General features: G+C 43.8%; 1 protein-coding gene across 8 annotated transcripts in view; it reads right to left on the bottom strand.

The window, feature by feature from the left end:
- COBLL1 (cordon-bleu WH2 repeat protein like 1) overlaps nt 1-13,918 on the bottom strand; it is an 82,363-nt gene extending 68,445 nt beyond the window's left edge. For 4 of the 8 annotated variants that reach the window (XM_083576866.1, XM_083576872.1, XM_083576871.1 and 1 more), the window contains exon 1: nt 4,161-4,372. In XM_083576866.1, the coding sequence (XP_083432992.1) occupies nt 4,161-4,357 (197 nt within the window). In that variant the 5' untranslated portion in view covers nt 4,358-4,372. Of the gene's footprint in view, nt 1-4,160; nt 4,373-12,957 lie in introns of those variants that run through there. The other 4 variants (XM_083576870.1, XM_083576877.1, XM_083576869.1 and 1 more) reach the window with 3 other exon arrangements.
- Between the last annotated feature and the right edge of the window lie 1,176 nt (nt 13,919-15,094).

The raw sequence follows: 15,094 nt of genomic DNA, 5'->3' as shown, positions 1-15,094 counted from the left end.
TCCATTCCAATACCACTTGGAAATGAGAGAAACAGAAGAACTACAAGTCTGGTCCTCTGTAACACACATTTTGACTCGCCTTTTATAATGATCACCAATTCTCATGAGTAAATCAATACGTTTGATGGTGAGTTGATGTGGCCTAGATGTGGGACACCAACGTCTACAATTGTCAATGAATTCACAGCCATGATTTCAGCTGATAGGCCATACATCAGTGGTAGAGTATATGCTTTAAAAGCAAGAGGTCCAAGGTAGAATCCCTGCCATCTCCAAATAGCACTCTTGTCTCAAACCCCGGAGAGCAACTCCCAGTCACTGTAGTCAGTACAGTGGTACCTCAGGTTACAAATGCTTTGGGTTACAAATGCTTCAGGTTACAGACTCCACTAACCCGGAAGTAGTACTTCGGGTTATGAACTTTGCTTCAGGATGAGAACAGAAATCGCGCTGCGCAGCGGCAGTGGGAGGCCCCATTAGCTAAAGTGGTACCTCAGGTTAAGAACAGTTTCAGGTTAAGAACGGACCTCCAGAACGAATGAAGTTCTTAACCCAAGGTACCACTGTACTCAGTTAAACAGTCAATGGTCTAACTCAGTGGTCTCATTCACACATAAAGCTGAAATCTGAACCATAGTTTAGTGTTATGAGGACAAGTCACAGCAAGAATGAGGCTCATGCACCCTACCTGGCTCGTTCTTCTCCAAGAGGAGGTGGTTGAGAAGCTTTGGCTTCCATTTTAGAGTAGCCATGGTTTGTTCTTCATAACCACACCCAGACAAACTGAGGTTAATCACAACTGTGGTTTGTCAAAACAAGCCAATTTCAAACTGTAGTATATGAAGTTGACTAGGTTAAAAAAACAACCATCCAGTTAAGATTAACTACAGTTTGCATTTCCGACAACACACTAAACTGCAGCCAATCTGAAGTGGAAGCAGAAGATTCTCGATCTTCTCTCAGCCACACAGGGGTTGGAGCAAGGAAAGCACGTAAGTCTGCAGTTTGCTGCACCTGACATGCAGCAAACCAAGGGAGCAATGGAGCAAGGGAACAACGCAAGGGAGATTTTAAAATCACTTTCCTGAATTGGCTGAGATACTACACACTTAACTTTTATATGTTCCCTAGGCCACAAATGTTGACCCACCTAATACTTAAAAAATAAAAAGCACCCACACACCTCCTATTATTACACAACATAGCTAAGCAAAGACACAATCTGCATCATTCTGCAATATCAGATCTGTTTTGCCTGTCTACCTAAACATTAAGCATATTAAGTGGCTTTTGCAAAAGTTGGTAAACTTGCAACGCTGTGCTAAACAATAGGGAGGTACTCAGGTATTCCTCTCCCTTCTTTAATTGTCTGATTTAACTCTGATTGAAAAACAGCTGCAAACAATTTAAATTGGAAGCATGTGAAAGTCAGTGCAATGACAACAAAGAAAACAATATTCATTGTTATCTGTACAACAGGAAGAGCCTGTTGCAAGGTTCCCACCACATTTCTGGTAAGATTAGTGGCTGAACCTGAACCTATTATGGCGAACGATTCCCAAAGCTTGCTTAATCTTTTGCTTACTTACTCAATGGGCACACAAACAGGAAGTATATTTCTAATACGTTTTGTGAGGAGCATATGATTATTTTCCAAAAGGGATGCAATTTTTATGTTGGAAAGTTAGGGAAAGTATTCTGATTTTAAAAACAACCAAGTCAGAAAGGGACAGATGACACACACACACACACAAGACTATTTGCAGGGAATATTTGAAACTAAGCAATACAGCCATTTAGACTGAAACCATGGAAACTCTTGTGATCCGCTTCTACGTTCATCTTCTGATTTGTTTTTGGTCTATGTGCTAATTCAGATGTGCATGTACATGGTTTATCCTACACCACTCAGGGACTCATGTGCATGCTGAACATGTGAACTCTCTCTGTTGGGAGTAGGGGAATGTACTGGAGATGATGTGAAACTCTGACAGTTAGGGTGATCTGCACTGGTTTCTTTGGTCATTTAGGTTACCAAGCAATGGGCATGCATGCATTAACTCAGCTTCAGCTGCCTTCTTCTAGTCTTTTTAAACTTTCCCAAGTGCTTTGGACTATAATCAGCTCCAGCCAAACATGGCTAATGGTCTGGGGGTGATGGGAACTGTAGTTCAAAACACCTGGATCGAACCAGGTTCGGAGAAGCTGCCTTATTCTATAGGATGAGTTAATGTTTCATGAGAGAGAGAGAGAGAGAGAGAGAGAGAGAGAGAGACAGAGAATCAGAAATCAAAATCTCTTTGTACTTAGAAGACAAAACTCAGGACCGAAATGGCTAAGAGTTCCAGACCCTTCACTGCTCTCTTGTTACAATTCCAAGTGTTCTTAAGATGCACCACTATTAACAGAAAAAGAAAAGTCACAAAGTCTTCCTCAGAAGCACACAAACAAAACGGCACTGCATCTTAAAGCAACACTGTTTAGGTTTCTAATTTAATGGAGGCAGAATTTGGGTAAGTCATCAGGCCACATCAGAAATTCTTTCGGCCACTGGTATTTTAAGGAATGTCAGAGCCCGGCTTCTGTTAGTCTAACACAGAACAAGCATTGTTCACACTGCTCTGTGGGCTGTTCAAAGACGCCTTTTAAATAAGACTGAGCCACGTTTCCCATACTAACAAAGTAGATTACTTAACATCCAGTACATCTTGGGCTTCCAAAGATTCGCCACCACCTCCCAGGCAAATGGCAGGTCTTGTCCTACAGGCTGTTAATCGTGCAGTTTTTAAGCTTATGAATAATACTAATGGTTCTTGGGTTTTATTGCAATATGAATTAATTGGGTGTTTCTTGTACAGCCTGTTGGAAGGGACTGTTTTATTTTAGGCTTCTGAGTTGTTTTGAACTGCCCTTGTTATTGAGCAATTATGAATTGACATTTGGTGATTTGTTTTACACTTTTCTGTGGTTGGATTGTTTCATGTATTGTTTTTATCCATTACTTTTATATTTACTCACTGCCTTATTGTGATTTATATTCTACATAATGAGATACTATAGAGACTGTTTCTGATTTCTCTATACAGTGGTACCTCGGGTTAAGAACTTAATTCGTTCTGGAGGTCTGTTCTTAACCTGAAATTGTTCTTAACCTGAAGCACCACTTTAGCTAATGGGGCCTCCCGCTGCTGTCGCCACGCTGCCGCCGCACAATTTCTGTTCTCATCCTGAAGCAAAGTTCTTAACCTGAGGTAATATTTCTGGGTTAGCAACCTGAAGCGTCTGTAACCTGAAGTGTATGTAACCCGAGGTACCACTGTACTACCTCCACTGTCAAAGGTACTATGCCTCTGAATACCAGCTGCTAGAAATTACAGGAGGGGAGAGTTCTGTTGTGCTCAGGTCTTGCTTTTGGGCTTCCCAAAAGGCATCTTCTTTGGCCACTGTGAGAACACAAATGTTGGGACTGGGTTGACCACAGGCCTGATCCAGCAGGCTCTTCTGCATCTGGTATACCTGCACACTGTCTCGCCATAATGGTACATGCTCTCGTTATCTCCTGCTTGGACTACTGCGATGCGCTCTACATGGGACTGCCCTTTGAAGGTGTCTTGGAAACTACGACGGCCTCGGTCCTGTATACCTGAATGAGCGTCTCCACCCCCATCATCCAGCCCGGACACTGAAGTCCAGCGCCGAGGGCCTTCTGGCGGTTCCCTTACTGAGAGAAGTGAGGTTACAGGAAAGCAGGCAGAGGACCTTCTCGGTAGTGGCACCTGCCTTGTGGAACACCCTCCCATCAAGGCAATAAGCAACTATTTTACTTTTAAAAGACAACCCTGTTTAGGGAAATTTTTAATGTCTGACACTGTATTGTTTTTAATATTCGGTTGGAAGCCGCCCAGATTGGCTGGGGAAACCCAGCCAGATGGGCAGGGTATAAATAAATATATTATTATTATTATTATTATTATTATTATTATTATTATTATTACTACTACTACCACAACTAATCCAGAATGCAGCTGCCAGACTGGTGACTGGGAGAGGCCACCGGGACCATATAGAACACCAGTCCTAAAACTTCTACATTGGCTCCCAGTACATTTCCAAGCGCAATTCAAAGTGCTGAAGCCCTAAACAGCTTCAGCCCTGTACACCTCCATCGTTCATTCTGGAAACAGATCCAGCTCTGAGGACCTCCTGGCGGTTCCCTCACTGCAAGAAGTGAGGTTACAAGGACCAGAGTTGGATTTAAACTACTGTGGGATGCAAAAGTCCCTGTCAAAGGCCTCGCCTTCTGCCAGGTTTCAACCTCCCTCACAATGCCACAAATCTTTCCACAAATGCCAAACATGCCCCAATGTTATTCGCAAACTCTTGTCCACTGCATTTTAATTGTGTTTATGAATAAGAAAGAATAATGCAGATATTACTCAGCAATCTTTCACAAGTCTTAAGAATTTGCTGAAGAAGCGTTCTCTCACACATAGTTCTCAGTATAATTTTTGTTAAGAGTTCATGAGAGTCCTGCTGCACTCAGCCAAATCAACAAAAGAAAACAATTTTTCATCATATTCAGCAGCTGACAAACATTCAGGCTCCCTAGGGCAACACCTCCCAGATAGATGAAGATTGTTCCCTTAATCGCCGCAGAACCTTCAGATCATTCTTAAAGAAAAAACACACTATAACAGTGTTTATATATAAACAACTGGCATATAGCCACTGTTATCTATATGACATAAAACTACTTACGCACTAAATACTTTAACCCGCATTGCCTACCAGGCATGCTTACTCATGCATTAGTGTAGCAGTTGTTCCTTTTTCTTTTCAAAGCTGGCATCTTTTTTGTCATGCAAAACACAGACCTTCAAGATGCAGATTTATGCTACATGTACAGGCGGTGACCATTTTAGACGCATCCAACTGATGTGTGATTGTCAATGAACAGGTCCTTTTGGATCTGGAAGAAGGTAGGACAGGGGCAGAGCAGAACGAGGCAGGGGGGCCACGTTTATACATGCTGCACCAACGCATGTGGTGGCCGGGAACAGAACCCCCACGCAAAATGGTCGACGACTTTATCCAAAATGTTGTTTAGGCCTCAACAGGCTGCACAAAGAAAACCAACTCCTTAGTTTTCACTGGAAAGATTGTTTTGAGATGGACTGCCTCCTAGCAGTAAAGCTGCTAGCAGGGTCCATTACGGTTTCAAACTTAGAATAAGAAGAACCTTGCTGTATCAAACCAAAAGTCTGTGACTGTTTTAAGCCAGCGACTGGATGCAATGGTAGGCTGGGTAAGGGTCAAAATATTGAGACAGAAGGTATCTAAGAGCACAGTGCTGTTCAGGGGCATTGTTTTGCCTATGGGTGCAATACTAGCACACCAGATTTACATATTGCTAACTGCTTTATTGTATATTTATGCATTTAATATGCCTTCTGTAATAGTATGGTGTTCTTGCTCTTTACCGATTCCATTTCCTAACTGTTTTCACACCTAAAACAAAATCACAACACCGAATTGTCAAAATAGTTTTTCCAAGTATAAAAATGCTTAGCAGTAAGAGCTGTTTTCAAACTTAAGAATAAAAGCACCATACTATTACAGAAAGCACCCAAATGCATTTATATTTTCCTGCAGAACACACATATACACAATAACATATTCAGTAATATTCTCAAGTTTTGGACCTCTTTTCTCTCTTAAAATATACCTTCAACACATAGTCATCCATAAGCCCTATCATTTGTTTATAGACTTCTGACAGGACAGCATTCATCTTGAGCTAAATTCTACTTGCACACCCTTGTTTCTGCTCCACATGTGCACATTATCTTCCCACACATCTTTTTTTTCCACCCTGGTAGCTACATTCCCCAACCCCCAAAAGCTCCCTTGATCTGCTTCCCACAGCATCACTCTCCAGTGGTGAAAGGCTACAACATCAGCACTGAAGATATTTCAAACACGCAATGAGGATTTCTGGCAAGCTATACTAGGAACCACACCAATTCCTGGACACAGCAGGATTAAAAACACTACAGGCCTGCGTCATAGGCCTACTTGGCGCCAGCTTAGTTTCAGAACAGAGAAGAGGTACTACAACTACCAAAATCACTTTCCACCCTCCTTACCACGAGGTCATCTTAGCACCTTCCATGATAAAGCAATAAAAGAAAATTAAACACTGGGTTTTGAAACTGCCCGCTTGGAATTATGTCTACAGATATTTTCAAAGGAAACGTTCACACACTGCAGTTTACAGCCATCTTCTAAATTTCAACTGGCTGCAGTGCATAACAATTTTGCAGGAGAAAGGGAAGTGCTTAAACCTGATTCTGAGCAGCCAACTTAAAATGTATAATCGTATTCTTTCAGGTCGGACTGGTGGTTTAAAAAAAAAATTTGCACTGTGATGTTCGCTAGCCTCTCTTCAGGTAAATAAATAATGAAATTTAGGGGGTCTGAAGCACAGAAAAAGCTAGTGCATTCTTTTCGGGGATGAGCAACAAATGGCTTAAAGGCAAAAGTATTTATTATATTTTATGTATATATATATATATTATGTATATTATTTAGCTGCAGCAGAAAGGACCGGTTTACAGAATTTCACTAGATCATTCTTCCTCTCCATTCTCAATATTTGTTACACAAACTTCTCTAGTCTTTTTTATGGTTATCACTACTACATTTTTATCTTGTCCCTTCTTCAATAAATTCCAAAGTAGTATAAAAGGTTCTTGCCCTCCTTTTTTACCCACACTGCAACCCTGTATGGTAGGCTGAGAGAGAGAGAGAGAGAGTGAATCACCAAAGGGCTTCCAATGGAGTTCATGACTTACAGAATTTTTGAACCTGGGGGTCTGGGTCCAAGTCTGACACTCTAACCCAGGGTTTCCCCAAACTTCGGTCTCCAGCTGTTTCTGGACTACAATTGCCATCATCCCTGACCACTGGCCCTGCTAGCTAGGGATGATGGGAATTGTAGTCCTCCCAACAAGTTTGGGAAACCCTGCCTCACCACTATGCTACAAGGGCAGCCAACATCATACACCCCAATATCTTCTGTTTGTATATGTTTTTCAGAGCAGGGTTTCCCTAAAGAAAGATGACTAGTGTCTGCCTCACAGCTGTTCACCTCCCGTCCTCATGGGGACAGGCCAAAGCTCAAGCCATTTTAACACATTTTCCTTTGGACTGGGTTTTTGTAGCCAGGGTTAAGCCAATAGCGTTCCTGCTTAATTATCATTTATAGCCTGCCCCATCTGAAAGGCTCAGGGTGGGTAACATGAACAAAAGAACAAAACCTGAACCTTAATGAAGCAGAACGGAATTCCAGTATGGTAAAATCCGTAAGCAAGAACCATGAGATCCTCTGTCCCACCTCCCACTTCTCTTGAGAAATGCCAATCTTCCCAAGCAATTATACTGATCCTATCCCGACTTCTCTTGCAAAGCAGATCACATATTTACCTAAGTGTGCTTTTCTGTGCATTTTATTCAGCTTTGAATCAATTTGTAATTATCTATACAATATTGTTTTCATCATAAGGATACGGCTTTTTGCAAAGAACACAAACTTCAGGGGAACAAAAGCACACAGATAATAACAGATACAAAAAAATGAAAGAATCTGAGGAGCATGTCACTACTAAAAACATTAAGACCAACAACAACGATCATAATAATAAATCTTCAAACGCTAGAAGCAGCAAACAAACTAGGGAGGTAACTGTACCTTCAGATGGCAAGGGAGTCAAGGATGAGCTAAAGGAGGAAAAGGTGATTAGAACACTGACCTTAACACACTGCCCTTAAAACGGTATTATTTTTCGCTACTTAGAGAAACTAGGATGATTTAAGTACAACACATATTTGTTCCCTATGTTCTCTCCAAGAGTTGCTGCTTCAGTTAAAAAAGGCTTGTGGTAGGATGAACAAGCTGCTAGGAAACATGAAGTTACTTGGGCTATGTGGGGAGTGTACTTCTGCAACTTAATAGTAAAAAAATCAAATGCTACAGAAGTCATGTGGCTGCCTCTAAAGCAGCTTCCCCGTATCTCTTTCCTCCCCTTCTCTCCCCAGTAATATCCAAGAAACTAAACCGTGTGATAGGACTTCATCACACCATGAATTTTCCCCATCCCCAGAAACAGAAGCTAATAAAGTGGAATGGAGAAATGAGCAATGCAATGGCATCGCATCATACATTTCAGTTGCTGCTCCTGTCAGCAGTCATATGATCCCTACTGTTTCTCATCCCAGCCTCCAGATGATGTTTACAGCCGGAGCATCTGCATTTTGATGTTACAATAAAGGAATGCACATGCATATTTCATTCAAAAATCAATTGCTTTCAGCTAGCGTGGGGTTTAACTGCCACATCCATTCTAAGAACATATGAACATTAGTTCATGGAAGAGACTGCCTTCATTGTGTTGTTCATTCATTCATTCATTCATTCATAGGAAATTACTATTACAAACACTGTCCCCTTTGGGGGATTACACAATCTTTCCAGTAACCTTGTTCAGATACGGAGGCGTGGGAACTGCTGTGCTGCAATAAAATGTTTCAGTGGATCGTGTTTACCAGTTAAATTCCAACAGTTAAAAAATAATAATTATGGGAAATAAAGATTAGTGGATACCAAGCTACTACAAACCATGGCTGAACCTCACACCAGAAATACACAACATGTTACTCATTTATGACTTAGCAAGGGAACTTAGCTGAGTCACTTGATCTTGTATACGGATGGGTGTCGTCGTCCCCCCCCCACATCTACAATATTTCCTATGGTCACTATGGCAGCCCCAAACAAATGAAAACACAACACTGAGTTGAGGACCACATGGATATGAAAGTTAGCAAATATTTCCTTTTCAACACCACATTTTAGAGTATGGAAGGGGGGCAGACGGAACACATATCGTCACCGAAAGGCTGTAGGTGACCTCAACAATGGTTTTCTCATCTTGTTGAAAGCCTACCTCCCTAACAGCACATCTCAGAAAACACTAATTTAGGGGACTGAATGTACTTCACCTAAACGACATTCCTAACTCGAGGGTGCTTCAGCTCACATCATTTCCTACCTACGTAGTCCCCACAGCAGACATCCACTGGCAAGGGACAAGAGAGAGTTGCACAGTCCAGAGATGCTAGTATTCTTGTGCACCATTTCCTACGAGTTCAATAGCTGTTTGTATACTATGTCTGAACATATAAAAAAGACTACCTTATACCAAGTCCACCTTATACATGGGTCCATCTAGCTCATTAACCTGACAGGAGTTTTCCAGGGTTTCAGCCAGCAATCCTTCTCAGCCCCAACCTGGGACCTTCTTCACGCAGAGCGTATGTTCTACATTGTGTGACAGCCCTTCCCTAAAGCAAAGCTACCTTGGTTTTGCTTCTGTGCACATGGCCTTTATAAGCAAACTTCTCTGCAACGTCTCTACAACTCTCCCACGTACAGGGAAGAGAGACAATGATGTTTTCTTTGGGATTTTCTTTGGTATTGTTCCTGAAAGGGCTTTGACAATATAATCCTATTCACACTTACCTAGAAGGAAGCTTAACTGAGCAAAGTGGGACTTGCTTCTGAGGAAACCTGTATACTAGGATTGCACTCTGGCTGGCAACAGCTCTCCCCAAGTTTTAGACAGGCATCTCACGCAGCACTACTCAGAGAAGCTGGTAAATGAATTTGAGATCTTCAGCATGCAAAACAAAACCTGGAAGAGTGCTACACTGTCATATCCTAAACGGAATAACAATCTGTTTGCACTTCCCCCAAAAATGACATGTCTAAGACATTTTATGAGTAAGTGGAGTAGAAATGCACGTATGTTTTAAGTGAAATATATGAACTGGGGCATAACAAAGGTCACTTGGCTTATAGCTGACTTTTCTGTGTATTTATTCTATTAAATTTCTATCCTGGCCTTCCTCCCAAGGCAGCAAACATAAAAAATAAAACAATAAAAAACACAAACACATTAAAAATATTTCAAAACAATTTAGACTGTAGGCAGTCTAAACCATAACCCCAGAGGTATACAGTGGTACCTCGGGTTAAGAACTTAATTCGTTCTGGAGGTCCGTTCTTAACCTGAAACTGTTCTTAACCTGAGGTACCACTTTAGCTAATGGGGCCTCCTGCTGCCGCCGCACCGCCGGAGCACGATTTCTGTTCTCATCCTGAAGCAAAGTTCTTAACCCGAGGTGCTATTTCTGGGTCAGCGGAGTCTGTAACCTGAAGCGTCTATAACCCGAGGTGCCACTGTCAATTTAAGAGTCCTATGAAAAGCCAAAGGATATCCCACCATTCTGAATCAAAGTAAGGGGCACACACAAAGCAGAGGGACTTCAACCTAAATGAAGTTTGCTAGGAGGCACCAGGTGCCTTGAAACAAAAAAACACCCCATCAGCCACTTATCTGTACTATTTATATCCTAGTCTTCCCTCCATGGAGCTCAGAGCGGCCTTACATATGGTTCGCAGGTGGTCTACCAACCAGGAGCCGTTCGGGGCAGATGCCTTTTCACTTTGTTGAGCCACTTCATGTCCCTTCGGAGTGTTCATTACATCCTTTGGCCCTGATCCCAAAACCACAGCACATGCGTTTTGCATTATTGTCTTATTTTTATTTAACAGCCTTTGTTCACATTATTAAAGCAAGCAGCACTTGAGTTCTGATTTGTTCTTCTTCCGTTACAGTTTCCCTACTTGCTGTGCTTCAGCATGGACAACAGACAAGAAGCAGACCCATTCTTCTCTTTCCAACTTCTCTTTCTGGCTCGCAGACACGGCGAGTACTCTCTGCAATACTGTCAGCTAATCCAGACTACTAAGAAATATTTCTTCCACATAATTAAGCTTTTAAAATAGGCTTGGTGTCCCAACAGATTTCCTGCCTATAACCAAGACATATTAACGTACAATGATATGAAAGAACAGGTTCTGGCCTGTTGCTAAAGTAAATTCCTATCATAATCTACAGGGAAAAATGAAATCTGCACTTTTGTGCTTCCACTATACTTGCACACAAACCTGACACAAAAGACAGATTAGATTATTTTCAGAGCGGCGTACTCTGTTTCACACACCCTCATTTATACCTGCACAAAACGAACAATGAAATGCCTTGGGGAAGAGACTAGAGTGTTACTTAGCCTGGCTACATTGCTCCTGGTTTCTTTGGACAAGGCCAGGACCTAAGTTTCTCCAACAATATTTTTAGATTGTCTAGCTGCCATGTGCTGAACTACCTGTTCTTTTATTTTGTGTACACAAACGTTAAGTACAGTCAGCACACTTGTTAACTCTTCAGATGCAGCCCCTGAGGAGGAAGTGAAAAGAACTGGAGACACAGGAACAACATTCACCCTTAATTCCCCTTGGAATCATGACTGAACCTAACCATTCCAATGGACTGGAGGCAAGTTTCAACTTTTCAGTTTAGTGGCTTTTTCTTTTCAGTAACCAAAAGATAGGGAGAAGACAAAGCACACTTATGAGGTTATTCTTGCGGTGCCTTCCTTGCACTACTAGATTATGCATTTTTTATTTGTTTTAAGGTTTTCTTTATTAGAAGCACAGCTGTTCCCTCCACTAACACCCCACGTATACTTTCCCTGTTCAGAGAGATTTCCCTTCAACTCTACATCACAGTCACATACATGCTAAAGATGGTTTGCTACGTAGCCAAGGAGATTTTCAAACTCTGTGCAGATTCCTAAGCATTCCCAGGTATTGCCTTTCAAACGCTCGAGCCCAATAATTGCCTTTTATGAAGTTAAGTTGACCTGACCTCCATGGGGGTATTTACTGAATCTGAACAGGGTGCCTTGTAAGGTGTATTATTTTTTCACCAGAACACTCTGTCCACATCCCCTCCCTTTTCCCTCTCCAAGTGTTTCCACATTGTATTTCACTTCTAAGGATGGGTTTCTCCCACACATAAACTTTTAATAAATATAACAGGAAAAATCTCAGCATTTTACACCAGATTGGCTCTCCATTATATCATAGAACGCCTTTCGCAAAAAAAAAAAAAAAAAAAAAAACAACCCACACAAAAAAAACAACCTCACAAAACCAGGCTGCAATCCTGTGCACACTAATGTGGAAATGTGCACCATGGAACATTAAATGGGTATTCGGGTTTTATGCCTTTTCATTGAGTCCTGATCTGCTTATTCCAAAGTAAATGCCCCACAGCCTGCTCCCAGTCCCAAGCAAGTGTGTATACTATACACTGCTTAAGAGATACACACACATAGACAGATAGATGGATAGATAGATAACGTGAGTATGAAATACGTGCTTCTTACAGTGCAAGTCAAGCAAGCATGCTTACTCAGAAGTACTTCAGCGAGTCTTAACTGCAATCCCCAAACAGAACACCCAAAACTGTCAGGAAGAATCAGAAACTAAATCCAAAGAGGAAATGCCCTGTTCGACTAAGAGCTGTTCGACAGCCGAACGGGTTTCCCTTGGGACATGGCGGTCTCTCCTTCCTTGGAGATCGGATGACCACCTGTCGGGGATTCTTCGGCTGAGATTCTTGCATTGCAGGGGGCTGGACTAGATGACCATAGGGGGTCCCTTCCAACTCTACATTTCATGGATTCTATGATTACAGCAGCTCTACAGACCACGTTCTTCATGTGTTGAGGTCTCTGTTGAGTCAAAACCAGCACCACCCCAAACACAAACGCCCCCACCCACCCCGCTCCACCTCTATCGAAACTCTCGACCTCTTGGCCAGGGCAGAAGAAAAGGAGGCGGAGCGCGCCAGAAAGGCAACTTGTTGCAACTTAGCCAAGTTGCTCGATCAATCCGCAGAGGCTTGCAAGGGGTGGGGGTCCGAGGGGTGGTTTGCGTTGCTTCCGCGCGCCTTGAAGCAGACGGCAAAGGCTGCGGGTGCCGCTTACCCGGAAGGAGGGAGGCGAGCCGGTGCCGCGCACGTCTGGCCGTCCATTCCTCTCCGAGGCGGCTGAGGCTGCAGGCTCCAGGTGGAGGAGCTTGGAAGTCTTTTCCGGCGGCGCGCGAAGGAAAGCGCCCCCGCCGAGGCGCGCAGGCAAAGGCAGCCGCCCGCCCGTCTCACCTGTGGCGGCGGCGGAGGGGCAGAGCGCGCTCAGAGGCGGCGGCAAGGGCTGTCGCCCCCACGCCGACGGAGCGCGCCGTCCCGCCGCCCTGGGAGGCAGCAGCCCTGCATTCTTCGCCTCCTTCCCCGGCTGCGGCTGCTGCCCTCGCGCGCCCAGACGGTCCGCTCTGAACTTCCCTCTCCCTCCCTCCCTCTCTCTCCTTCCTTCCTTCCCTCCTCCTCCTCCTCCTCCTCCTGCTTCCCCTGGGGCTCAGCGGGAGCCCGGCACGGAGCGCCAGAGGGATGGGAGGCTGCCCTTTGAAACCACACCTTGGAAAACTTCGCCAGGGAGTGGGGAACTGGCAGCGAGGAGCCTTCCCGGACGCAAACGCCAGAGGGAAACAGAGCTTCCCTGTTCCTCCGCGCTGCTGCTGGCGGCGGCCGCCGTCTCCTCCTCCTCCTCCTCCCGCTTCGGGGGAGCCCTAGCTGCGGCTTCCCGCCTTGGCGCACACTGGCCTCGCCACACGCGCACGCGCGCGCCGCCGTCCCTCCGCACGTTTTCCCGGGCTCAGCCTCGGAGCTGGAACCCCCCCCCCCCCTCTTTTCACCCAGCGAACTGCCGGAGCCGGAGCAGCAGCTGTTCCCGTTAACGGGCTGCTCCAAGCTGCCGTCCCCCATTCCGGCCGCTAGGGCGGGAAAGCCAAGCGGACCGAGAGCCCCTTGCAGGTGGGGCAGTGGGAGGGACTGATCCTGCAGCGTCTCGCCCTGCGCTCCTCGTTTCGACCTCTCCTGCTCTTTTCCCGCCTCTTCTGCTTCGTGCAGCCTGATGAACCAGCGGTTCTCAAACTTTTTTTTCTCTGCGCCACACTTTGGGAATAAAGAATTGCTCGCGCCACTGCCCAATTTGTTATTGATAAGAAATACCCTGAGAAACGGAAAGAAAGAACTCTTGGCAGTGCTTGATTTAGAACGCAGAGCACAACTACTTTACAATGTGATCATGGGACGTACAGAAAGTATAAAACAATGCAGCTATAATGAATGAATCATTCCCAAAATATAATGATAATTGAGCCACTTACATATGTACCTTAAGAATGTCTAAATTATTATTATTACCCTTATTGATTATTATTATTTATTTGGCTTCCAACCATATATTAAAAACTCGATGAGAGGTGTGAGCTTGCTATTGCCAGGAAATCTCATTTATTTAGGTCCAGTTTGAGACAGACAAATTCTCATTAACACAAAGAAGCTTTTCTCTTTTCTGATCTTTCATATTTGTTGAGAAATGAAAATCCCCATTCACAACAGTATGAAGTGGAGAACGGTAGAATAGCCAATGCCCCTGAGTATCCATATTCTGCAAATAAATAATAATCATTTGATGCTATACTACACTGAAATGTTTAAATGTTTCTTTGATGGTCCTTGAATCTTCACACTTGCCATCTTTTCCTGCCACACCTTTGAGAACTACTGCTCTAGCCCATAAAAGCCCAGGCGACATTTAGTTATTATTACATTTATACAGGGTGAGTCTTTTAAAAGAGGCCCCGTGGAACATGTGTACTCTGTATCCATGGGGCCTCTTTTAAAGGACTCACTCTGTATTATGTTCCACCTTTCCTTAAAATGGGTACATTGCTTTTTCCTCCCCTTGTCTTTATCATCCTCACAACAATCCAGTGAGGAAGCTTAGGCTGAGAACTGAGAACAAGCCCAAGGTCATTCAGTGAGCTTGCTGACTGAGCAGGGATTTGAAGATGTATTGGAGTTGTGGAGAACACAGATGGGGAGACTGCTGTTGTGCTCATGTCACAAGGACTACCTGATTCCTTATGTTCCACCTTGATCACTGAGATCCTTTGATGGGGCACTTCTGTTGGTTCCCCAAGCCCCTGGGGCCATCACCAGAGACAGCTTTTTTTCCATGTGGCAGGCCAAGCCCTGTGGAACTCCCTACTGTAGCGATTCAGTAG

This window comes from Podarcis filfolensis (genome assembly GCF_964270895.1).
Source record: "Podarcis filfolensis genome assembly, chromosome: 1".
In the NCBI taxonomy this organism is placed as follows: Eukaryota; Metazoa; Chordata; class Lepidosauria; order Squamata; family Lacertidae; genus Podarcis; species Podarcis filfolensis.
Note: the sequence above shows the minus strand (reverse complement) of the source record. Positions and strands in the feature narration are given on the sequence as shown.